The sequence below is a fragment of the Seriola aureovittata genome, chromosome 7 (assembly GCF_021018895.1).
Source record: "Seriola aureovittata isolate HTS-2021-v1 ecotype China chromosome 7, ASM2101889v1, whole genome shotgun sequence".
NCBI lineage: Eukaryota > Metazoa > Chordata > Actinopteri > Carangiformes > Carangidae > Seriola > Seriola aureovittata.
The window spans coordinates 24,861,999-24,889,262 of NC_079370.1; the positions used below are offsets into that span (position 1 = coordinate 24,861,999).

At 41.5% G+C, this 27,264-nt stretch overlaps 1 protein-coding gene across 3 annotated transcripts in view; it reads left to right on the forward strand.

Moving 5' to 3' along the window:
- LOC130172703 (intermembrane lipid transfer protein VPS13B-like) overlaps positions 1 to 27,264 on the forward strand; it is a 322,841-nt gene that overhangs the window by 283,308 nt on the left and 12,269 nt on the right. For all 3 annotated transcript variants that reach the window (XM_056381575.1, XM_056381576.1, XM_056381574.1), the window contains exons 47-57: positions 9,379 to 9,534; positions 11,597 to 11,863; positions 13,953 to 14,036; positions 14,540 to 14,715; positions 17,645 to 17,815; positions 20,721 to 20,928; positions 22,405 to 22,593; positions 23,294 to 23,440; positions 24,895 to 25,181; positions 25,805 to 25,932; positions 26,051 to 26,247. In XM_056381575.1, the coding sequence (XP_056237550.1) occupies positions 9,379 to 9,534; positions 11,597 to 11,863; positions 13,953 to 14,036; positions 14,540 to 14,715; positions 17,645 to 17,815; positions 20,721 to 20,928; positions 22,405 to 22,593; positions 23,294 to 23,440; positions 24,895 to 25,181; positions 25,805 to 25,932; positions 26,051 to 26,247 (2,010 nt within the window). The remainder of the gene's footprint in view (positions 1 to 9,378; positions 9,535 to 11,596; positions 11,864 to 13,952; positions 14,037 to 14,539; positions 14,716 to 17,644; positions 17,816 to 20,720; positions 20,929 to 22,404; positions 22,594 to 23,293; positions 23,441 to 24,894; positions 25,182 to 25,804; positions 25,933 to 26,050; positions 26,248 to 27,264) is intronic.

Genomic DNA, 27,264 nt, shown 5'->3' on the forward strand with positions numbered 1-27,264 from the left:
CAGCATTTTGGCTGCATTTGGTTACATTTATATAGTACTTTTATCCAAAGCGCTTTAGAATTTACTTTTATTATCTAGAGCAAAATTCAGTGACAAAAATATTTGCTATATAATGCTGAAGAAATCATAGTGAATCTTCTTCTTCCAGCTGCTTCCATTAGAAGCGGCTCATCCTGATTTTATCATCCATATGTTTCATTGGCGCTAAGAATGCACTGGCTTATTCATCGCCAGTGGCTGGGTTTGAGCAGCAGGGGATCAAACTGCCAACCCAGATATCAGACAACCTGCACTACCACCTGAGTTGCGACCCCTCTTTGAAGATATCAGAGTGAATACTAATTCAATAATCCACCTCACCCTCTCTGTCAGGTCATTTGTATACCAGAATATATTTGGGTTTTGTGTAGCCATTTCATGGAAGATGAAACATTGACATTCTTAAATCATTACAGTGTGTATAGTAGAAATGAAAAAAAGGAATCACTTTATACCTTTCCCTTAACACTCAGCTCACAGTTATTCTCCTGAATATCTTGAAATTGCAAATCTCATGTCCCCAGAAAGTTTAGATTTACTTCCAGAGCTCTAAGGTCTCTTGTGCCAACATCTCTGTTCATCCCAGCACCGCAGTAAACAAGGCTAAACTGTATCAACTATATCAGCCAATGGACTGTTTGCCTACACATACACATTCTCCTGTAACCCATTCCTCTAAATGTCCTCACCTTCAGGCAGGACAAGTGTTAATGCTAAAGCTTTTTAAGAAATCACTTCCCTTTAGTTAGCATTTGTTCTTGTCACTGGAGGGATGAAACATTTTCTTCCAGCAGTGCTTTTTGGGAGCAGGCTTGATTAGTGATTAATACTATGTGTCTCAAGAAGTTCTGAACCTTGTGTTTATCATGCCTTATACTGCAAACACAAAGGCAATGTTTCAACAAAATTATGATGCCAGTAATTTTTGACATCAGTGAATCTTGGATTTTCTAGAAACCTATTCTCATCTTTCTGCAACCCCCCCCCCCCCCTCCCCATTTGGTCCCGATCCAACCTTTTTAAAACAATATTCTACATTTCCATTCCCAGCTCTCCACCACAGACAGACTTTCATGAAAAATACAAGGACAGCCAGTCTCCACCTTCACCACCCACTTTTTCTTTTTATTTCTGCACAGTTAATTACTGCTCATCCCTCCAAACTCAACGCAGTATTTAAAAGAGTTTGTTTTCTCACTCTAACTGACATGCCATCAGATTTTATTTTGATTCAGTGGTGTATATCTGATGAGCCATTGGTCTGTCATGACTGTGTGTGTATATATGTTTGAGTAATTCCACTCCTTGTGCAGTGTGTCCCAGAGGAAGTTCTCCCTCTGAAATGAGGAGATTAATTTAATTATCATGTTGATGAGAGCTAAGCTGCTAGAATCTCATATTTGTTTTTCTTTGTAAATCTTTTTAAACATGCCAATATGTTAGCAGTTTAAAAAATATGTTTTCATCCTCTCAATCAAATCTGTGGCCTTGAAACTACAACAAAGGGTCTTAAGCCATGGTTTGCAACCCAGTTTGGGCAGCAGAACTGTTTCTGGTTGGTGTCCACATGACAAAAGTGTTGGTATGTTTTAATGACCCGAGCCACATTATGACAGATTTATTAAATTGAGATCCCAGTCTTAATAAGTCAACCAACCCATGTTGTCCTATGATGTCAGTACAGAATGAGGTCTGTGTCCAATGTCTTTTGTTTCGACATAGCGGGTATCTTTTCTTTTTACAACTTTTTCAGAACTTTTGTGTATAGCTAAAAGTAAAACTGAAATGATAGCTAAGATTGTTAAAATGGATAGATAACACTGTTTGCTGTCATTTTCATGTCTATAACACCCCACAATGTTAAAAACATGTAATACACTCTTGTCTTTTCTAGGCATTTGAGTAAAAATTTAAATGTCATGTAACATGTCCCACAGGTTCAATTTTATTTGGTAGAAAACAAGAAGGATTACTTCTCCTAGTGAGCATGTGACAAAAGTGTAAATGGTGTTCAACAATTGTAGGAACATGCTGTTTTACAGATTAATGTAGACCTTTAATGCATTCAATAGTGATATTTAATATTGCACAGAGACAAACCAGGCAGGAGAACTGCAGCAGCCTCCCTTAGATGAGGAAGGGTTGTCTTCGCAGAAGTATTAAAAATTGCAACAAATATAAATTCTCAGGTCAACGGGGCTCTAAACTGTCAAGGGAAAACTTCTCTGAGACAAAATAAAAGTCTTTTTAACCTGCAATCTAACATGATAAGAGTAGCAAAACAGTCAAGATTATTTGACTTGTTCAACACAGCCTGCACTATGTAGTCACCACACAAACCACATTATCCAGGTGGAGAGTTTCTTTTGGACATCATTCCCTGCCCATGGCTGTGAGTTCGGACCGCAGTTGAGACTTTTCCACTGTGGACAATTAACAACCAGAAACCTACAGCTTCCCTATAATTCTCATCCTGCCTTGTGTTTCCACTCTATTTTACAAACCAGAAAATTTTGCATACACATGACTGAAAAGCTAACTGAATAAGTGTAGATACACTAATTTTGATTTCATTTCACATTTACATGCAATAACTTTTAAAGTATTGGATTGGAAGAGCGCCACCTGGAGTAGCATTTGACAGAATGGAGCAGAGAGTGAACAAGGTTGTCTGCCCCAAAGGGCACAGCTGCTGGTCCTGCCCTCTCTCTCTCTCTCTGCTCCAAACTGTTTAACCAGCTCACCTTGATTCTCTCCTGAATTAGAAGAATCAGGAAGCGTTGTGGTCCCATTGGTGCTGCCCTGAGTTCAGCACCACGGACAGCACCTTAGTGCTATATGACCGATCCCACAGGAATAGCACTGGGCTGGGTGGCTCTTATGAGGTAGTGGCCACAGTAGGAACTACAGGTCACATGACACCCTGGGACCCAGAAAGGCCTCTTGCCATATACCGGTCATCCACCATAACAGCATTTCAGATTAAATGGTTATAAAACTTATATGATATTTTTCTTAGAATTACAAATAGTAAAAACAAATATGATTGGAATGATCAAATAAATACTAATGCACATGCTTTACCTGCAGGAAGCAGGAGAAACCTTTTTTGGTTCATGATCATGTGACTAATTTTTCTGGGCCTCAGTTTCATTAATCAAACTAACCTTAACCCCTAGCTATATAGGTTTAACCAATGCTGCATTTGTTTGTGAACAGTAGAGATTTTGGTTCTATTATAGTAAAGCAAGCCTGTCTATATTGAAGCACTACATTGCACTGAGCTTTGCACTGTCAAATCAGTACAGACACCAATTACATTCATGTTGTCTGAGTTAGACTGCAGTCACCCAAGAGTCCCTGGTATTTAAGAGGCACTGCAGTTGTGGTCATGGTACGGGTGACTTTGTCTTGTCAGCTTGTGATCAAGAACATACCACTCTTTTCACTTGTATGTACAGTAGGTGTGTTTGTTTATTTGTGTTTGTCTGAACAAAAGTATGTGTTTAGGTATTTTCCTGTTGCTTTTTTCATGCATAAGCAACAATGTCATGTGACCCTTAACAGGAATACATGTGTAGAAAGCATGGATGTTTGGGTTGATATGAATTTGAACATGCTGTGGGTGAACCTATGTATTTGTATACTTTATATGTACTTTGTGTGCAGTATACTGTATGTGTAGCATGTTGTTTTTTGCATTCTTAAACTGAGGTAAAGGTCTCTGTCCTTTCAAGGGTCCTCGATTACTGACTCCTTCATCCCCCCAACATGTGGTTTTCAAACCTCTCTCCTCTCAAACAGTATTCCTTTTGTCAGCTTTCTTCATTTGGTGCAAACACTTGCCGCGTCTGCATCTTTTGGAACCTTTGAGGCCCTAAGATGTCTAAGATTCCTTGGTAGAAACCAGAGGGAGAACCATGGAACAATGTTAGTCAAGCATAAACCTCTTAACGTCTCCTCTGTCAACCACGGACCCATACAATGCCTTCTCTCTGTACCTTTTTCCAGCTCTCAAACCGCTTCTTAGACTTGCAAATCTGGGCTTTGATGTCGCACTGCCTTGCTTCTTTTGTCAGAGGGAGGGAGCCAAGGAGGAGAGAAGCATTGCAGACAGCTGTTAAAACCACCATAATTCCCTCATGTTACATGGGTTAGCCCTCACTGCCCTGGCAAGGATGCTGTTGTGTCTCTCTGTTCTATCTTTAACTCATTTACATTCTCTTTTTTTCACTGCAGTTCAACTTTGCCTACTTCTTTCTTTTCTCTCTCATACCCATCCTTTCTGCAGGACAAAGTCCAAATTCATATTATTTTGCTTTGTGTCTGAGTGTAAACCTGTTTCTCATTTGTTAGATGGCTTGCTAGCTCCCTGGTTGCAAAGAAATTTCACCAGACAAGACCAGCCTCTGTTCCACATCCCTCTTTTCTCATCTTTGCCCAGACAACATTAAATAAGATGGGCAGTACAGAGACTTGTCAGACTATATTTTAACATTTGATATGTGAAATTGAGTTCATATCATTTTCAAATTTTAAATCTTTCAAGCTTCAGAAAGTTTAATTTAGAGCTTGCTTTGGGCAAAATCAGCCATCTAAGACTTGCCGCAGCCTCTTTGGGCCTGTTATGGAAACTAGTGTGCAAAGCTACTGGTGTTGTTTATACCTCTACTGCATGTCCCCATGTCTCAAATCCCCTATTATAGTCTGAGTGAGATGGAATGAAGGAATGGTAGTAATGGGTAGACGGCCAAAGACCACTGTGGCTTTGTCAGCCCGTCTGTGCAGCATCCAGGAATGCTGATTACATCTCCACTGCGGACAGACACTTAATTTGTGTTATGTGTGCCCAAGCACATTCCTGTGAGAGGACACAAGACGGATAGCGGTTACAGTGGCAAGAGTGACTCGTTCTGTCTGCAGGGGGACAGGGGTGGGAGGACATTTGGTGTGTCTGTGTGTGTGTGTGTGTGTGTGTGTGAGTGTGTGTGTCTGTCTGTCTGTCTGTCTGTCTGTCTGTCTGTCTGTCTGTCTGTCTGTCTGTCTGTCTGTCTGTCTGTGTCTGTCTGTCTGTCTGTCTGTCTGTGTGTGGTCCAGGTATTACTCATGTTGTGGGGACCTAAATCTGTTTACAAAGTCACATTGTGGGGACTTGTCTTCCTTATGGGGACAAAAAGGAATAACATAAAGATGTGTTTTAAGGATATGGTTAGATTTAGGTGTGTGTGTGAGATAGAGACAGAGAGGTTTTCTGTTCTGTCCATCTATGCTTGTGCTAACATTTGTCCTGACACCAGCATTATCAAAGCAATAACTTGAGTGTTTGCCATTTGAATGAGGCAATGACTGTTTACCAGGAACTTTAGAGTCATTGCTTTGCTTATGACTGACCGATATCTTGCCGTCTTTTACAGGAATCTTCGTTGCTAATTATTTTCTCCCGGGACAGGGTTAAGTACTGGGCCAGGCAGTAGACATGACATCGCTCCTGTGAAGGAATTTGGTTGGTTGATTGACTCACTGAATGTAACTTACAGTTCAGGCGGGTGGAGATGGTAATTCTCAGAAGTTAACAGCATTTCTGAATGTGTCAGTCCCATGTTTGGGTTCTGCATTTAGTTTCCATAGTAACTGGCAAATCTGGGTGATGGGGTTTCAGAAAGTTCATGTTAGACTTGATTTTGTGATAAGACCATTCACGGTCTCAACATGATCTGTGTGGATTTGAATGTCGTCATTCTGACCCTCTGATATACGGTTTAATAGACAGGTGTCCTTTGTTATGTCTAGGTTAGTCATAATATCAGCAGGGTCTCTGATTTGAAAATGTCAAAGCGTCATTATGTGCTCAACATTCAGTAATACCTGTAGGGTCTGCAGTCTGACTGTGGACATTAGACCAAAGAGGAATGGAGTTGATTCAATTCAGGCAGGAATGGACAATTTCATTTCACATTAGTCAGATAATCCATTATTTTAGTGTATCTGGACGAACATGTTACTGTAAACCTTCATGATGGTGCAAGACGGGGGTCTCAAGTCAAACCAAAAGCCATATCAGTAACTTTGAGTCAGTTAATTTCTAAAGAACTGGGATGAATGATTGTAATTTGATTATATTAATGATTAGAAAATATGTTTGACCAAAGCGTTTTATTGACATATCGATATCATTTGTGAAACTACATCCAAAGAATTTGGATGAATGCTAGTGTTTTGTTAATGTCAGGACTTGTGGCCAGCTTTGTTATTGGAAAAGCAACAATATGACATTATCCTGGCCAAATCCTACTCGCTATCAGAGAAACTGATAACAGACAATGCACTGTTCATTTCAGTCACAGAATGAAAATGCTTTGTGCAACTACATCCAATTATTCAGTTGAATAGTCCCGAAGCAGATCACTCTGGTACCAAAACTGGAGCCCAGTAATGTTCTGGAAGCTAAGTGTCCACTATCAGCCAGCCATAATCACAATCCCTCCCAGGAGATGTAAGGGAAACAAGGAGAGACTGAGATTTCAATTTCACATTTCTTTCACACTCAATACCCAACTTGGGAAATAATAATGATATGACGGATGGTTTCTTCATTTGTTTTGGACAAAGCATCTTCAACTTTGCCAGTTGCTGAGGGTGAATGTAGGAGTTCTTAAAACGATTTATTTGGAAATGAGATAAAAAGTTAATAAGCAGCTGAGGTTACAAGAGGAAGGCAGGTTTTTCTCAAAACTTTGTTTTTGTCAAGATATTTGTAGAGTAAGACAATCACATTTTAAAGAGTTGATATAGATATTATAGATTATTAAATTTCCCATGTTAAGCAAAATAAAGGCTGAGTAGTTGCTGAGAATTTACACATTCATGCTTACTATATTTTCCACCTATTTCAGTCCTATCTTGTTTTTCACCTTAGCATGCTGGCTTTGTGAAGCCATTATACAGTATAGGCAACTCTGGACTTTACTCTCATGTAAGGCCATGGGCCATTGGTTCTGGACAGCTGCGTTAATTAACTCTTACCCATATTTAAGTTTTTGAAATGAGTGCAGTTATTTGTTATTTATTTTCATGATGCAGTTTCCCCTCTCCATTTACACCTCAGCTACAGTGTGCACAATATTATTGTATTATTAAGTGATCCTACCTTAGGGATAATTCATTAATTAATTGAAGTAAAGTCGGATCTATGAGTTTTTGCTTCAGATTAGGCCTCATTTTACTACAAAGCGATTTCTACTGGTGACGTTCTACATTACAGGCTTAATCCATGTGCATAAAACCACCACATGTGGCTGACTGGGTTTTCTCAGTGTCACAGTTGGATAAATCACAAAGGCACAGCAGCTTCTTATTTTTCATACTTGTTGTCCTACGTGTCCAGTTCATCTGTGTCACTGCTGTTTTTTTGTTTTTTTTCTTCCTCTGCTTGAGTCAGAACAGTGATGAATTAAAACAAGAGCGGCAGTTGCTGTTTGAAGTTTGAGGAGAGACGTTATTATGACTTCTCACTTAAAGGTTAAGTTTAGCCACAGGCATGATTAAGTGGATGGAGAAAGAGGGAAGGATAGAGGGGTTAAAGGAGAGACTAGTGTTGAAATAACAGATTGGTCCTCACAGATGGTTCTCAGGCACAGCAGATACAATAGGTTCACTGCTACAGGATTTTGAAGATAATTACCACCGATCCCAGTCGCGCTCAAAATCTAAAGGACGAACGCTAAAACTGAGAGCTTTGAAGATGAATGCAAATTAAAAAGTTTCCATCTCATCCAGCACCAGGTCACTTAAAGAGAGCCTGGGAGCTGGTTTAGGGAGTTGTCTCGTGGTTCTCCACCCTTAGGCTTAACCTTAACTTTTGCAACCTGACTGTTTACACCACTCTGCCACTTTCCCCGTGAGTAAGTCCACTGAGCAGGAGATCTGAGAAATTATGTAATTTCCATTCAGCCGACAGAGAGGAGGGATGATCTTTAAAAAAGTGAACCAGGCTTTGATTAAGAATGTTATTGTAAAGAAATCTGCCTTCAAACAGTGAGGAAAGACTGGAGTGGAGAGAAACACAGAGGGTCTTGACCAGGGTCCCCCAATGCTCTTTAACCTCAGGAGTAATTTGTTTTTCTTTAAACAGATTGGCTCGATGTTTGGTGCATTGAAGCGACAAGTCAAAGTGTAAATCTTCAAAAACGCTTCTCTAGGTTTCAATCTGGTCACTCCCCTGTCCCTCCCCTGACCCTCCCCTGACCCTCTTGTCCCCCCTGTCTTTCTCGCTCACATACATTGCTTCTTTGTCTTTCTCCCATTCTCTCCCCTCCCTTTTTTACTGTTGCAAGTTTGAAGTTGTGTTGGCAACGAGGCTGACAGAGAGAGTTCAGCCAGGTAGAAGGTCAGCCACGCTGCCTTTGGAGGGGAGAAGTCTTTGGATCCTGCTACATATTTATGATTCTGTCCCCATATTGTGACCATAATCCATGACAACACTCACATTGTTTGACAAATTAGTTTCCTTGTCATGTAGAACACAGCATCCCGTACTTAGAAGTGGACAGATCTCTGAATGACCTCACTGTAGCACAGAGGTGCTGTATGCATCTGGATTTAGGTGAAGGGGACATGTCTGCAGGAATATGCACTTCATGACACTTTTCTTTAAAGCAAAGTCTGTGTTATTGCATTGTGTATATTGTGTAGTGGAAAAAGCAACTTAAACACCAGTCTAGAGACTGTCTTAAGATATAGATGTAGTTATCTTAGAAATGATGCCTCTATTCATATTATCAGCCCTGCTGCCTGTTGTGGCCCACAATACAAGGAATTATGTGGAAAATGGTCGGAAAATTGTCCCCACTGTAAAGCTGTTTGAATGTCTAAAAGACAGGACAGAGTCTGTTTATTGCTGTCCTCCTGTATCTGTGTGTTTAGACTCAGCCACACACATGGATGTGCTCCACACTGAATGATGGATATAAAGCTGAAAAGGTTGAGAGCCAAACTATCTGCCTCTTATTTAGACGTGTGGAGAACAGAGCCTTCCTCATCCAACCGCATAAGTATACACACACACATGTAGCCATAATGAGCTTCCACATCAGCTGTTTTCCACCAGTCAGTTTATTGTGTGCAACCTCCTATGTCTACTTCCAACAGCAGAAGGCCTGTTCAGCACCAGTAAACAGGAACTTTGTTGTTCTTTTCCCCCCTTCCAAAATCTTCTAAACAAAGAATCTTGTTGTTTACTTGCCTTTTGCTCGGGGATAAATAAAGGGCAAGAAGACTAACCTCTGAGGTGTCCTTTGTCCCTGTTTTTGTATGTGTGTCCTGCTGTGTCCCATCCTACAGCTGCTGCACATCTGCATCGAGGGATGGGGGAACTGGCGCTGGTCAGAGGCCTTCAGCGTGGACAACGTAGGGACCCTGCTGAGGACCATTCAGTACAAAGGACGTACCGCTTCGCTCATCATCAAGGTGGTGCAGCTCAGTGGAGTCCAGAAACAGGTACTGTCAGTTTTCGTTTGTTTGGTTGTTGTTGTTTTGGATAGGTTTGCATTATAAACACACACAAATTCTTAAATGTATGATTTGAGAAAATATTAACGAAAAATGTATTAAACACATTATTTACGTTTTTCATCCTGCAACCATCATTCATCATCATTCATCATCATTTTTCATTCTAGATATAACCTAAATATGAAAAGTATTACATTTGCTGTTCTAAGAATTTCTTTGGTTCGACAAAACAAATCTTAACACAATGTCTATTCACACTATCTCACTGTCTTCTCAATTGTCATGGAGATATCATGTTTGGTATTTCTGGGTTAAAATCTTCTGACACACAAAAACGTATACATTTTTCCTTTCTTATAGCCGCATCAAGGTTAACTGGAATAATGAAGAGGATTACTCAACCCAAATTTAATGTTTAGAACATCCTAGGCATAAGCCTCACAGCACTAGCAACACTTTTTAAGTCAAGATTTGAGGTGCAAATACACCACAGTAATAAACAAGGACCAAAGTTTTCAACATAATCAACAATATAGTATAGAGATCCTGCAGATTAGCTCACCGCTAACCTGTAAAAAATTTTGTAAGTGGTTCATTACCAGAGAGAAAGCAGGAACACATTACTCCTGTTGACTGCTGCTGTGGAAGCCTGGCCTTTTTCCCAGTGTTCGTTCTCAGATGAGCACTTTTTAATATCCACTTTTCTTCCATTTCTATGTTATGATTTAGTAGTTGCTCGGCTGTTTTTGTCAGTTTTTATAATCTGCTTTAAAGCATTAAAAAATAAACTGGTGAGTTTGAGGCCATCCAAAAGCACAATGTGCCCAACCATTTCAGAAAGAAGAGCACAGGAAATCATAAACCAGCCGCTTTCGCCTTTTTCACCAAGACAAGTAGTGAATCATGTTTGGATTTTTCCATAATAGAAGGTAGAGTTGCTGTATTCCTGAAAATGCAGAGATGCCATCAGATTATAGCGGTGACACTTTGTTATGTAAACAGTGTCAAGTGTCGTACATGTCTCCCTCTCGTCCTCCAGACAAAACAGACTCGGCCTCTCACATTCCTTCCCCTGTCTGTCCCTGACTGCTTACATCTTGTTCCCATTGGAACCAGTGATGGGGTAGGAGCATTGGTCACATCCAATTCACAATACAAAGCCTCATAGTGGGACAGAGGCTGATACTACAGAGGAAGTTTGCTCCTGTCTGCGTTAGCGTACTTCATCTTGTGTCACACAGTGCTGTCCTCTCCGTTTCGGTCTAGCTACCCCATAATCTTTCATTGTGACAGCCTCTTCATCATTCATATTAGCACCTCATGTTGACTGCTGTTAAAAAATATAAATACCACAAATCTGCACACACACGCAATCTCTTAATGAAACACAGGACACATGTGCAGGCAGAGGCATTAGGGCTGCTGCTGACTACTATTGATCAGTTATGATCTGTTTCCCAGTTTCAAGGATGACACCTTCACCTAAAACAGAAAAGAAGCAAATTGTAACATTTGAGAAGCTAGAAACAGTGGAAGTGTCTTACTGCAGGTTGTTGTCCACTATCATCCTCTTTTGCACCCAGCAGTGTAACATCACCTACTGAGAGCTGTAACAGTTAAGAGAGTTTGGTGGATGTGACTTGGAGCACTCATAGAAAAAGGAAAGAATTTTAGGACAAGAATGAGGCCTGTGGTCTGTATATGTGTTGCACATGAGGTAAGATGAAAGGAAACGTTTTATGTGTACGTGTACTATATATGGAGTGATGGACAGTGACCTTGTGATCAGGCAGTGAGGAAGCCGTCAGGCTTCATAGCAACCCTTCCATAAGAACAGAGATTGCAGCAGCGCAGCTACAGAAGCATCGTCCCTACATGTTCATCATACCTTACCAGTATCGCTTTGTGGAAAGTGACCCTAAAACAAAAGTACCTGCACAGGATTTCCAGGTAGAGCTGAGAAAGGGCCAGTGTGTATTACTTCAACTTCAAAGGAATTATTTTATTTCTAATTATTGCGATTCTCCTCTTTTGTCTTTAACTCCAGGTAATAATCTGTGGGCGGCAGGTAATGTGCAGCTATCTGACTCAGGACATTGAGCTGCGTGTGGTGCAGCACTATGTGGGGCCTGACAGTCAGACGGTGGTTAGGGAGCACTGTGATTGCCTGGAGGCTGGGGCCAAGTTGCCTTCCTATGTGCTGGAGGACACTGAGATGACAGAGCTGTGTGTGAGGGCTCGAGGAGATGAAGACTGGTCCCAGGATGTTCAGCTGGAGAGGAGGAACAAAGGGAGCAGCAGCTCTGTTGTACAGGTTCGTTAACATAAAATACATCAAGGCAACCACAACCACAATCTGACACTGTAACTGATTTCCATGACTAGACCGAGCTGGTGCTTGTTTAGGGCCGTTTCTCCGAAGACCTGTCAAGATGCTTTTTACGGCTGGTTAGTTAGTGGCTACATTAGTTATTTTAAATGTTATTTTAGCTCTTGACAGGCCTCATTATCCTTCCTACAGTGTGAAATGGTCAGCAACTCAAATCTTGTAAAAGAAGCACCTGCAAGATTTCCTAACCGTACATTTTTTCGCTTGTCACGTATATTGGCAGACAAAATGTGTATAGACTGTAGTTGCTCCAGAATGATAAGGTTGATTGTCCAAATGGAAGCTGGATGTGCTACCCAGTCAAACGCAGATAGACGCACACATTGCGCACACCACTTCCAACCGTCTCTCCATCCACACACATGTTTGGAACTGGTGACTAGACCACCAACTGTGACCGGATCCTCTTCTCCTGGGTGGCCACAGTGGCAGAGCTCGCATGCTACTCACTGTTAGAACAGATTGAGATCTTCCCCTCAGATAGGCTTACAAAGGCCCTCCAACCCATAACCCAGCCATGTTGAGAGGGAGAAAATACAGTTTATGCTCTCTCATAACAACACTAACCATAACCAAACACTTGCTGATATGTGGGCACAGGGAGAGGCTTTGAAGGCATTTTCACACTGCTGGATTAGCGCCAGACGATCACTTCCTCTCTCCATTCCTGCTGTTTTTTCTCTTGTTCTTTATTTTTTCTTGTTCTCTGTCTTTGTGTGCCCCTTTATTTTCTTCTTTTATATGCCCCATGCTGTTAACAGCTAGCCATAGTACAGCTCCCGCTTCTGTGTGGGTCTGAACATCTCTGACTCGGTTCCAACCTCTGCTGTTATCTCTTCTCCTCAGATCAGCCATTCATTACACATATGGAGGGTTGGCTCTAAATGAGAGAGCTGCCTGGACTAGTAGCTGGATCCTCAGATCTCTCTATCTCTGTCTGCTTCCTATTTCAGTCTCTTGTTTCCTCCCTTTCTTTAACTCTCCCGCCCACTCACTGGCTCACTCATCTATCTTGTAGTTGTTAACTCATCCTCTTTATTTATTTCATCCTTTGGCATCCAGCTTATCCACCTGTTCCACCCTCTAACTCTCTCCTCTGTTGATGTCTGTTGCCTTTCTCATCTGGCTCCTGATTCTCTCTAACAGTCATCCATCTGAAGTAACTCCTCTTCCTCATATCTCACCTTCCTCCTCCCTATCTCTTATTTTCAGCATTTTTTTTTTGCTCTTGCCGTTTTCTTTTGACAAAACACAGCAGGTCATCATGACCTTATTCCAGCTGTGGGTGTTTTTGGTGGATCAGGGTTAGTATCTGTTTGCCAAAGTTTCACTCCCTCATCCCAACAAGGTTGTTTTCCAATGGACTGTATATTGAAACTGAATGTTCGCTCTGTCTCTTTTCTCCACTGTGTTGTCCCCACCAGTAAATGAAGTCCCGGGTCTGTCATAAACTAGACCACTTGTAATGTGCTTTGGCATCCAAAGGTTTTAATAAGGAAAGAGGAGTAAATGACACAAACACCAGTGCCACATTAAGTGCTCAGCCTTCGGTGGGCATATTCTCAGTCTTTAAATCTTGCTAGGATTTAACTGCCTGTAATGGCCCATTATCTTGCACTAACAGTTGTCATTTGCCTCAGCCATTATACTGTGTTATAGGCTTTAAGGGAGACTTAACTTTTAACTACTGGTAGAAGCCAAGAAACAAAGTTTTATAGGACAAAACATGATAATGTGTCACTGATGGAAGCAGTAAAAATCCTGTCTGTGAGTGAGAAGCGACAAAGGCATTTAAGTCATCAGATATCCATATTTTACATTCTAACCACAAACAAACACTAACATGTTGCCATTGAGTGTCTTTTTCCTGTTAACCCTTTGCAATAATGCAGAGGCACTGAAATTCCTGAAGTACAGTATGACGTCTGTAGAAATATCTTTTTTTTAAGTTATGAATTGGGCAGTTCGATTGATGATTATTGAGATCAATAACAGCCAGCTTGTCCCCTTCCAGGTGCCATGTTCCAGTGGTTCTTTACTCTATGTTTGGTGCACTCTCATCACCATTGAACCTGACTCTCACATGCAGCAGAGATTAGTGAGTATCCTGTGCACAAGCACTTACATGTTTATTTCCATATTGTGGGTAAAGTTGCACCACCGATCCTTAGATTAACACCTGCAGCGATTAAACTCACTTATTGTATAATTATAGAGGATGAATAGGTTTTCTTCAAATCTTGCTAGGTAATGAGAGCCATGTTTTATTAATTACTGCACAATACCAAAGCATTTTCTATTCATATGCACACAGAGGACGTGTTACAACAGTTTCTTTTGTATATTTTGACATTTTACTTGGTTGATCTTTACTGTTACTATTATTTGTTGCTATATTTTCAACCCCAGTGTATCTTATTAGGATACACTGATTAGTCCAAAATGAATAAATGTTCTTTATTAAGATTCATGACAGCACAATTATTGAACAGCTAAGCCAATTCTCACTTTCAGCCAACTATCTGTACCAGTTTAATTCTTTACACTCAGTTTGTTTGTGCAGTAAGTCTAGCGGATGATTGTTCTATGTGATGGTTTCAGGTGGTTTTCAGTCCACTGTTTGTCATGAGGAGCCATTTGCCCGATCCAGTAATCATCCACATAGAGAAGAGGAGTCTGGGTCTGAGAGAGAGCCAGTTGATCCATGGACAGGGCCACCAGGAGCCCCTGTTAAACACTGAGGCTGACATCACCCACCATCTCACTTTCCAGGCCAGGTAAAAAAAAAATAGAAACAACAAAACTCCATATATCAATATCTATTTGAGCTTTTATACATTAAGACCATCTAGTATATTCTATTGCCAAAACTCTACACTTCTTATGTTTCCATCCTTCAAAGGCTAAAAACCCTATTAGAAATAATAAGAAAACTGTCTCACCTGCAAGACCAAGTACACAAATCTAAATAAGCCACAATAAGTCAACCTTTCTGCACATCCTATGATATATTAACACAACTTTCCATCCTTGCTTGTTAATGTTTGTCGATCAGCGGGACAGACTCACTGGACAATTTACATCTTTCGATCCAGTGTTATATTATATCATCAGCAACCAGCTCATACTGCTGCAAAGGGCAGTGTCTGACTCTGGTCTGCTGTAATGGGTGTTTTATGTCTCCATTTAAAGAAGATTGAGAGACACTTACTTAAGGTTCTCTCACACCACATTCTGGTTTCTGTGAGCCAACATCAAGACATGATCCAGAGGGATCCAGGCACATTGCAGGGGAACAGGAAGCCAGCTTGGCAGCAACTGAGAAACAGCTCCAATTCCAAAATGTCAGGCTGGACTGTAATTACACCTCATTTAGATACGGGACCTAACAGAGAGCAGGTTTTTGGCCCTGTGATTTTGTTTGTGTGTGTGTGTGTGTGCGTGCGTGCGTGCGTGCGTGCGTGCGTGCGTGCGTGCGTGCGTGCGAGAGTGCAAGTTCATGCATGGAGAGGATTGTTTGTGTGTATGCACACATGTTTGCGTGGGAGTGGACTAGGATATGTGGATATGTGTCATCGTATGTGTGTGGTCTGTGTTTGTCGTTGTCTTGGTTAGCTATGTGCCAACATGAGTGTGACAGTTGCCACTTCATCATGGGCAGAGTCTGTCACATACATCACTACTGTAACTCCGTCCCAGTTTGTCAGTGTGTGTTCTCACTTTCTCATATTGTCCACATCCTCTTGTAAGAGACAGCTCTTTATACAATTTATCATAGCAGGTTCCACTAAGCTGAATCGATTGTCAAAAGGTTTAACTGCATCAAAATTCGCCCATAAAAGAAATGCCATGTAAGGCATATGTATGTTATATAGTCTAATAACATCACAACTTTACCTCATGTGTCATGTCTGATACATAGTGTATAAATGACAGATGTTTTGGTCCAAAGTGTCTCTCTGTAACATGAGTGTTTATGTTTCAGTATGGATGGCCCCAGAGGTAATAACTACCACATGTACACACTGTATTGTTGTTGCTCCTACTGTCTTTGTTATCTGTACATCTGTAATTTATGTTGTCTTATGCAAATCCATGGAAGAAAAATCACCCCTTTGGTAGCAACTAGTGGTGATCTGAATAAACAGAGTAAACGTTGAGTGTAATTGACTCCCCCTGACATAATTTTTTGCTGTAACTGTTGTGTGTTTAGATATCTGGTCGCAAAGTTTGTTTTGATTTCAGCTGCCATAAAGGAACCACAGTGGCCATATAGTGACTGGGAATATATTTGGCCCCTTTATGCGCACAAACAACAAGCTCAGCAACAACTAAGTGTCTTGTCTTTCTAGATTGCAACCACAATGCTCCTTGTGCTTACCATCCATCCCGTGCCCAAACTGTCTCTCACCGCACAAACTTACGTACTCCCCTCCCTTGACCGCCCAACTCAATCCATCCCTCATCCCTCTTCATCCTCACAAACACACACTATAAGCCACAATTGTAAACGTACCTTCACACATATACATATTTGGTACACACACACATAAACAAAAGCCCACCCCCTCCGCAACCCCAACCCTCTGGGATGGATCCAATCCTGAATGTTCACTGGTCAACAGCTCATCTTTCCTTCCTGTAATTACACATAGTTGTGGGCTCTAATGGACGAGGTAGAGAGCATAGCTGTGGTCTGCGACACAAGAGACATAGACAAGTCTTAACCAGAACCGTTATGTCCTGCTCTGCTCATATTGGCCACCACATTAGAGAACTGAGGGTTACAATCAGAAGCCTCTTCCAGTTTCCCCCCTCAGGAACTGCTTTGGATGAAAAGCTTCCTGTCAGCACCTTGTCCCTCTCCTCTGTCTTGCCCCAGATCCATAAGCAACAGCCCCTGTGTTCCTTTTATAGCACAATGGGCTCTATTAATAAACTACTGCTCTGGGGTAAGGGGGCTGCTTTGCTTTAGCCAAGTGGAACTGGATGCTGTCTAGTGAAAGAGAAGAAGCCATTACAGTGTTTGGATTTAGTTCTTTTTTTCTCCTTGTTGTAAAGCCATAATTGACCAGTGTCTGGGGCTGAGGTATCCAATAGGATTATTTAGTGCCGTTTAGCTTTTCCTATGATCTTTGTGAATTACTGTTTGTAAGGCTAGACAGCATGTCAGGAAGAAAAGTCCAAAACAAAAGGCAGATTCAGACTGCTTGAAGTTTCAGGGTAAACGCAGAGTTTACCCGGAGGTCACTTTAATTGTTCTGAACAGAACAATGGGAATAGTCAGATCCTGTCAAGAGATGTCTTGTTCTATAGTGAAATAAGAAGTATATTTGAATTGTTTCTGGCATAGAATAAGTAAACATGCTTCCAAGCCAGGTCTGCTGACAAAAAATATAGCAGTGGTTCAAACCATGTGCCTTTATGACCCTAAAAGTACGCAGGTTTTCATTTCAAGCAATCAGTTACAAAGCCTTTCACCAGAGGAGAAAATCAAAGTGAAATGAGCTTGTACAGTGCCGACCTGCCAGGAGGACCCACACATTGTTGGTTGAAGATGGCACATTATTAAGAATCACTGAACATATTTATATTAAAAGAAAAATCCTCTAAAGCATCTATTTCAAATGGAAACTTCCCAAATAGACAAATAAAAGCTTTTTAGAGAAATCTGTAATGATTCTGTGATTGTGCTCTGCTCCACAGGGAGGATGAAGATGCGTCCCACTGTGCTGTGCCAATCTCCACCAGCCTGATCAAACAGATAGTGAATAAGACTGGAAATGAGGACAACCTGAAACACATCCTGGCTGACTTCTATGGTCCGAAAACCTCTACTGAGCCTCTGTGGCCCTACGTGACCAAAGACACTGACAGGTACTGCTCTGCTAATTTTAAAACGTGTAGTGAATGTTCTGTGAGGGTAAATACAAATGTAGTCAGCTGCACTTTTATTTCCATGATTATTCTTGAACGCCTGCTTAGAAATAAATCTTGGAAAGCCTGTCTGCACTTACAAGCACCTGAGTAGGATATACAAGCTAAAGCAAAGCAGGATAGAGAAAATGATGATCATAATACAAGTTATGAGCCAGATTCATACTCACAACATCATGAGTATATGAGCCCGATCCCAGCTGGAAGCCTTGACACCTCATGATCCTTTGTCACAAGTCAACTTGTGTAATTGTTTTTCATTTTTATTTTAGCACTTCTGTGACAAGCACTACATCTGGTTGGTAGGATTTCATAACACAGATTTCATCGAGACCCACCAGTATGTTTTTTAATAGCAGGCTTCTTACAGCATCTTTCCTCAAAGCACAGAGTTGTGCAAGCGAGCCTTTCATGAGGGAGGCTTCTCTTTATTGGTTACTCTTTGTTCACATAATAAAACAGTTAACTGCAAAAGACAATGCAGAGCCATGCATCAGACATTAGGCTGCAATCCCACTGCAGTCCCCACAGACTGGAGATTTAGGCTGTCGCTCTGTCAAACTCCCACTTTCTCACACAAGTCACAGGGCCTTGCATTCAGTTAAATCTTGGCATAGTTTTGCAGAACATACAGTGTGTATACTGTATATATGTGTTTCTGTGCAAATGTGTGTATACAGTATGTGACCCATGCATAAGTTTATGTATACCATCGTACAGCACTCACATGTGAATCCCCCCCACATACGTCACTCTGGGACTCATCTTTTGTCACAAAGCAATCACATCTTGATAGCAGCGGTAGGAGACGTGGCCACATGCTCTCCCACAGTCTCCGAGTTACAAAGACGGCCATATGTCTGCCTGTGGTTGCTTGGGTTTCTCTTCTCTCTATACATATGCAAACACACACACGGACTGTTGCCCAGCACATGTGTACACGCACTCATAACGCTGTGTTACATATACACACCACCATATTCATTGTTCACCTTTAAATGTCACACAAACTAGGTATCCGTGCAGGGCTGCTATCTGCTGTTTGGTGTTGGGTTTCTCTGTCAGTCAGACCTCTCTCTTCCCTGCCATCCATCCCTGTGAGACAAAAGCCTGAGGCCAAAACACTTTTCCCGTCATGGAAAGTGGCAGAAATCTACTACTTTATGTGAAGGAGCATAAGGATAAAAATGGAAAGAGAAAATGGGAAAAAGTGTCATCAAAGGATTAATAGCACTGATTTCTATCTCTAAACACACTCAGAACTTGGACAGCAAGTGAAACCCACAGTTTAATTTGTATATTTTTCCTTAATGTTGATAACAGTGACACAGTTTGCTGTTTGGAGACTGCTCCGTCTCTGTGGCACAGCAGAGAAACCAAACCAACCGAACTCCTTGGCAGGAAGTGTGTAAATACTGGGTCTTAAAGGGACAGAGGAAGTTGAAAGTGGTAAATGTTATTTTTCTTTCTCTGTTGGATTTTTAGTGGCAGCAAGACACCTCCACAACCATTAAACAAACATCTTGTAGCGGTTAGGGTTAGGGTAAGCTCAAGCTTCAGGCTGTGTGTGCTCAGAGTAGCTCGCCTCTCAAAATTCACACTTCTAAAACTCTCAACTCCAGAGTTGGCAGGTTTGACAGAAGCTGCTGCGCACATTTCTTTCAATTACCTTTTTTGTGAGCTCTGTAATATGATTAATGAGTCCTGCACTTTGCTGCCCTCAGCCTTGAGGCCAAGGCGCACACACACACACACACACACACACACACACACACACACACACACACAGACACACACGGCAGTAAATGGTAAAGAATAACTATGCCTTGTGCTTGTTGGTCCCTATTCTTAGCAGGGAGACTTCGGGTATGTGACGAGTTTGAGACGGCAGGTTGGTAGGTTGAGCAGAGTCGAAGCAGCCTTGGGGGAAAGGGAAGACTGGCCGTGAGAGAACTGTTTGTTTGGCACTCAGCACTGTTTAGGGCTCACAAGACCATGATTACTGTGAAATGACTGCTGTGGATAGATTGGTGGAAAAATGGTTGTGTGTTTCTGTCTGTCTGCCTGTTAATCTGTGTCTCAGCATACCCATGTGTGTCCCTAGATGTTTTGTCAACTGTTCCCTCTGTTTGTATTGCATAACTTATTTACAGACAGTTTCTCTCTATGTATTTGTTTAGCTTGTGAGACAGTGTGTTAATGGTCTGCATATTGTAACTGTTTATTTACATATGACACATTAAATACCTGTTTAAGGCTGCATGCTACTCTGTATTTGGCAGCATGTAAAACATGTCCACAGTACATGAGCAGAGAGGGGGAAACGATATCCTTAATCCTGGTGATTGAGCAGACACAAGTTCTGTTACCAAGCTGATCTGACAATAATGATCGTTTGTTTTGCATTTGGTAACTGTGTCTGTCTCTCTGTCTATATGTATATGTCATTATAGTAATATGTTTGCCCTGCCCTACTGCAGTAGCCTATATTCATCATCCTTTTCTTCCTATTCACAACCATGTTATCCTTATTATAATACAAATAACAAGCTACCTTGGAGTAGCGGTGGTAGCACAAAACCCTTGTCTGATCATAGACTGTCATCGTAAAATTTAAGAAAGGAATCCAAATCTTATAAAAATCTTTAACTTTACCTCTTACTATTGAAGTCAGTTTTTTCTCCACAGCATCTCCTCAGTCCACTGGCTTCAGTGAGGTCTCTGAATAGTCTTTAATTTTAAAGCAATTACACATTTGGCTTGGAACAGACAAAAACTAATTAGTTTGTGTTTTCTTACACTTCCTGGAAAATATGTAATGTGTCACACATACATCCCCTCCCAGGTCTGTGCTGGAGCCCCTTGCCCAGTGGGACAGTCCCATGCAGGTGAAATTATCCTGCTGGAAGTCTGGCCTGAACACTCTGCTGGTGGAGCTGCTGCCCTGGGCCCTGCTGGCTAACCACTCCCAATGGGACCTCTGGCTTTTTGAGGGAGAGACCATTGTACTCCAAATACCAGCCGGCAAGGTCATCGTACCACCCAACTTCAAGGTAGGGTGCTATCCACAGTATATGTATCCTGCAAGTGACACATTTATTTAAAAAAAATCTGTCAAAATCAAAGCTACTGAGGCCAAAGTATCCAAACTTTAGTCCCGAACTCCAAAAACACAATATCCTGCATTTCCCATAATGCAAATCAGTGGCATATTTTGTTAATCTTGCCAAGTAAATACCCATGTCTTACCAACTCCCTGCCTTCAATTGTAACGCAGGCTTTCTAGTAAAAATTTTCAGCCTTTAAACCCAAATCAAGATTAAGATAACCCCAATTCTTGATTTGGGCTTGGAAGACTTGAGACGTCTATGTCCACATCCACAGAAGCCATCACACAACTATTTTCACAGATTCCTGCTTCATATGTAAAAGTATATACTGAAAAACAAATTTTCAGTTCTAAATGTTCTTATATCACTTGGATTTCTTATGTAATACTTACGTGCCATGCTACATCAAAGGAGTCATATTGCATGAATCTCAACTTTCAAATGTTTTCAGTCAGGACACGATTTAACCAGTAAAACTAATTCTGGTTCTGAAAGACATTAATAGACTGTATACTTTCCAAATCTTAGTGACTTCATGGTATTCAGTGATCTTTTAAAATTTCACTAAAGATATATTATGTTTTTAGATCAAGTATATGGCATGACAGCCTTCAGTATGAAAGCAGCTCTTTTCTCATTACAGTCTTGACTAATAAGCACAAAACCTGAGATCATTCAACAGAGCTGCATTACAACAGTATTCCCTGCCTAAGTATTTATCTGCAGCCAAGCCCTGTCACCATATACTGTAGGCATGTCTTCCCGCTGGTTTCTGAGATCAGAAGAAGTCGTCTGCAGATGGTTTTCCCCCCGTGGAACATAACACACACATAAACAGATTTCTCTACCACTAACCCAGAGCTAAGCGAGAAGGCAACGTATCAAAGAACAAGTGCTGATACGGTTCAGCACAAAGAAACAAAATAAAAAGTGGTAAATGTGTAATAGCCTGTGAAATAGAAACAAATAAAGCATTGTTTCCATAGCACCCTGCTATTTATCATGGAACAACAAGTGGAGAGAGGACTTGGTCTCTCAGAGTTGATGGGTCTAGGGCAGAAGGCTTATGATGCTGAAACAGCTGTCACTCAAGCATTTGTGAGGCTCTTAAATTATGTTCTCATAACACAGCCTACAGTGATGGAGGTTATGTAGTCTTCATTTGCCAGGACTGTTTGAAAAGCTATGCAGGGAACATGGACACTGTCAGAAACACTGTGCTTGAGTTGTTGGCAAGGAAACCACAGTTGACCCCTACCATGTGACTGTTTCCAAAATGCAATCAAATACAGTCAGATTTAATAGCCCAAATTGTCTGAAATGACTGACAGTGATTTGACCTCTGATTTCTTCCTCCCTTTGTCAATTTCCCATTCTCACCCTCACATCTTTCCCTCTGACCCACCATTCACCATCCAGGAAGCCTTCCAGATTGGTATCTACTGGGCCCACACTAACACCGTCCACAAGTCTACAGCACTGAAACTCGTCCATGACTTGACCTCTCCTCGATGGAAGGAGGGTTCAGGTTCAGAGGTGGTCACACTGGATGAGGAGGGATATGTGGAGGCTGACATCACCCTGGGAGCCTTCCCTGGAAGACAGAAGGTGAGGCAAACAACGGTCAAACTTATAAGCTTTTAAACCATGCAATCATAAAAGTCCTGATATTTAAAAAGGTGTTTTCCAAAAAGGAAAGTGAAGTAGTTTATTGAATTATCAAGTCAAGACACATTAGGCTTTTAATAAGGAACTATGTTGTAATATATCAGAATGCATTTTACAAGTTCTGGTGTGTTTATTGAATTACATGCTGGTTTTCAGCTGTTTTTATTCATCAGCTGTTTTTCTACCACAAGCCAACTGTAGTTAAAACCAAACTGTTCACTTGTTTAGATATATACTGATACCAAAACAGTAAAGTGGAAAAAAGAAACAGATTTTTGAGACAGAAAAGAAGGAAAACTGACCTTAAAATAGTCAAGTTTAGGTCTTGAAATAGTCATTTAAAGTAATTGGATTTTACTTTAAGCCCATAGATGGTAACATGAAAATGTTTTTTACTACCATGCAGTATAATGTATTTAACTGAAAACAGCTTTGAGTAGATTGTTGAACAGACAGCATCGAAATGAAAGTTTTATTAAAACATTTTTGAATGTATCTTTTATTACTGCATCAACTTTATTAGCTCTGCATCTCCACATGAAGATAATATCCAGATCTCTCAAGTAACTTGTTTTGTTTTTATGCTTGTTTTTTATCATTGATTGCTGACAACATATTGACTGTTGTTTCCCTCCTGTAGCTTTGTCAGTTCTGTGTGTCGTCTGTGGTGAGACACAGCATCCAGATCCTACAGATAGAAGACAGAACTATTCTTGTCAATGCCACTCCTTACACGATACAGTACAGGCCTCTGCTGACTCACCACGCATTGGGAGCTGATGACCAGGTATTGTGCATAAATGCTCACATGAACACACTTTCTCTTGCAATAAGTAACCCTCAGTAGTGTGACTCAAAGGAAGTAGCTGATCTATTCTTTGACTTGAAATTGTGTCAAATCATGTCAAATCTGGGTTATTTTTGTTCTTGGTCGAATACGAAATGCTCAAATACACAATGTCTTTGTATGTTTTTTTTGTTCTCCCCCTTTATTTAAACATGTAAAACAACTGCTTGTCCTGGCGTAGGGCTAGAACATGTGAGGCAAGACTTCAAGGCAGTACAAGGAAAATATTTCATACATCACAACATCTGCCCAGTCTCTAAGTCCCCACCAGCTGAAGTGTTTGCTCCAGCTCTCTGTGAAATAATGTCAATCCCCGGCCCGATAGCTTCCGTTCCATGCTGCTACCTCATAATCATAAGGCCTCTGTGTGTGTGTGTGTGTGTGTGTGTGTGTGTGTGTGTTTGAATGTATATGTATGGTCCTGCATCATGTCTGTCCTGTCCTGCTACAGTTTCTGAAGCTTCACACATACAGTATATTCCCTATGCACATTACTCACAGACATCCACCACAACCACACGTACACATTGCAGGGACATAGCAAGCCGTTTTCCATCAGATCATGTTGCTCCCCCTTTTCTCCCTCCACCGTTCTCACAATGTGGCAACGGCACTTCATAGGGACATTAGACAAACACCCAGAATTGAATGCAGGTTTCCCTTCTCACTTTCATCTGCTGCTTGTCCCCAAAGAGAGTAACAATGTAGTGATGTCATCTAACGAGCCTTCAGATCCCCTTAAAGAACGATGGCAGAGCTTGCCAGTTGCCACTAATTGACTGAAAAACTTTTTAAAAAGAAAAAAGCCTAAAAAACTAAATAGCGGGCGCTGGGCTTAACAATAACACAGACCACAAACAAGGCTAGGAATGCCTTTTTAGTTGGTCTATTCATCATGCTTAGTGCCTAATCCCTATAGTCCTCAACTACTCGCCGCGCACAGGCTGCTAAACCAGCACAGCAGGGCTTCTCTGCTACCAATTTAGCGCTAAGCTCAGTGGGAGAAAGAAGAGAGTACAATAACAATGTGGTTTTACTATGTATCTTTTTTTGTAATCACTTGCATCTTCGTCTCTCTGTTTCTTTCTTTTCTTCTTTGACTTCATGTCCCATCTCATATCCTTTTCTAACGCAACTTCTGTCCACCCACCCCACCCCCTATTTATTCTCATTTGTTCTCCTCACCTCTGTGTTTTCTGGTCTGTTCTTTTTTCTTCCATCAAAGCTTTTTTTTAATTTTGTTTTTTGCCTTCCTCATCTGTCTCCTGTCTTTAAATTGTTTTATTTTCCTTTATTTTCTCTCATCTCCCTCCCTTCTTTCCTCTCCTCTTTCTCATTCTTTCCTCTGTTTTCCTCTTCCTTTTCAACATGTTTATATTATGGTCTCTCCCCAGGCCTGTGAGATACCAGAGACAGCAGTGTTCAGCCTCGCTCCTTCTGAAGAGTCGTCCCTGGCCAAGCCCTGCTCTGTGCCGTGCTGGGACCTCCTCCAAACCAGTGTCCAGGGAAAGGTGGAGTACCCTCTGCCACTAAGACACATGCTCTTCAGCTTGTTTCCCAGACCTGATGCTGGAGTTGGATCTGCAGCATGGAGCCTTCCTGCTCCCATTCGACCAGACTTCCCCAGGCAGAGTTTGTCTGTTCCTGGGGAACTAGACTCTGGAGTTGGCCTTAACAGCAGGTGGGTGAAGCGGAGCATTTGTGGTCTGCTGGCTGTAACAGTCCATTTAGAGCAGGGATCTGAACCCCAGCTGGCACAAGACATCAAGCAGGGAGGCACTGTAGCTGGTCACAGCTTGTTAAACACTGGAGATGAAGCAAAAGGAGAAATGCCCTCAACATTTCCACCGTCAATCTCTCAGCTTGTCTTGTGCAATCGATCCCTCTCAATCTGTGTCATGTCTTTCTTTCTTACTTTCCTTTTCTTCTTTTTTCTGTGGCACACAGTGGCATATACAATAAATAGGCTGATGTGCAAATCATTTCTTTTTTTCACAGACATACCTTAGGCTTCATTCATTTACTATGTGTTTGTGCACTAATGTATGCACTGCCAGACACACAGATACAAACAGAAACACAAATATCGACACAAACACATGCACACGCACACACACAGAGTAACGGTGTGTCACTGCTAGACTTCAGTTAGGGCTCTGTCAATGAAGCAAATGGACGCAGCAGTGATGTGACGTTTGGCATGCCATTGGGTGTGTGTTCTCTTCTGTGTGTGGTTAGAAGGAGTTGGGATTTGAGCTGTCTGTGGAAGGTTTATTTATGGGTTTGTTTATTTATGTTTTGCAGAGCCATAGTACTGACGTATCAGGAGCACCTTGGGGTGACGTACATCACTCTGAATGAGGACCCCTCTCCTCGCATGCTGATCCACAACAAGTGTCCTATCCCACTGCTGTTGAAGGAAAATGTCAAAGGTAGGAACGGCGAGGTCTGACATCTGGTCCCAGATCTTCTCAATTTCCTTTCTTCTCACAAGCTTTTTGGGATAATTTGTTATTTTTCATATCCTCTATTTTCTCTTATCTGTCATAGAAACTCCAAGAACTGAGGTCTTCTGCCGTCCTCTGCCTGCTAATTGTTCCCTTCACCATGAGCTCTACCACCACTTCTCCAGTTTCCCCGAGTGCAGACAGAAAGAGATGCTGCCCACACTGCTGCTGAAAACCACCTCAGGCCACAACACCACTGACTGGACTGACCCCATAGATATCAACTGCCTGGGCACACAGGTAGAAGCATGCATGTAGAGTATACAACAAAACTGAGGACACCCCTGGTCAGTATCACTACAGTAATTATAAATCCTGTCAATTTAATTGAATTTAATTTGTTTTTAGCCAAAGAAGATTGAAGCCAATTAATTTCAAAAGCAGAAACTAATTGAAACATCCATGTTTTAGAATCAACTGCAACAAAACTCAGTTCACCCTTGTATAGATTCCATTCATTTTTTTCCATTCACAAATCTCTGGAGAGACGTTCTGCCATTCTTCACAGATGATTCTTTTCAGCTGCTCTTTGCTGGAGAGCTTTTGCTGCTCTACCTTTTACTTTAAAGTAGTCCAAAGGTTTTCTGTTGGATCCCAGTCAGGGAACATGCTTGGCCAGGTCATAGTTATCACTGCTTTCTTCTTTACAAACTGGTGTGATATTTACTGTGTGTTTGGGATCCTTGTCATGCTGTTCACTCCTGCCAAGCTTCTCGGGACTGGGGGTCATCTTTTCATTCAGTGTTTGCGTATGCAAACTTGCATTAATAGTGACACATGCCCTACACTTTTTGTAAGAATGCAGCCCCATACAAGCACACCTCCGTCTTTCACTGTGGTACTCTTGGCCAAATCTACACCAAACGTGTGCGTGCGTGCGCGTCCACAGCCAAAGTATTTCTGGTCTGGTCAGTGTAATAGTGTGGTTAGCAGGATGTTAAAGAGTAGTGTATCTAATGTTTGGTGTTGTGTCTAGCCAGCTGTAGGTTGGGGTTGAGGTTGAGGCTGTGTATCTCTGGTTACTGTGAGGTCTGAGTCTGACCTCTGTGGTAGGGGGAAGAGGTCAAAGGTCGGACTTGTTATGACTGCTCAGCAAAGTGTTCAGCAGGGATCTGCTTCCTTTCGTCACAAGAGGGGCTGATCTGATCACTCTGGACCTGGAGTGGTGGAGGTTAAAGTCAGACACATGTATGCTCTGAAACACGCACACACACAAAGCACAATGTAAACAGCACTGAGCTGAGCTATGTGAATGTG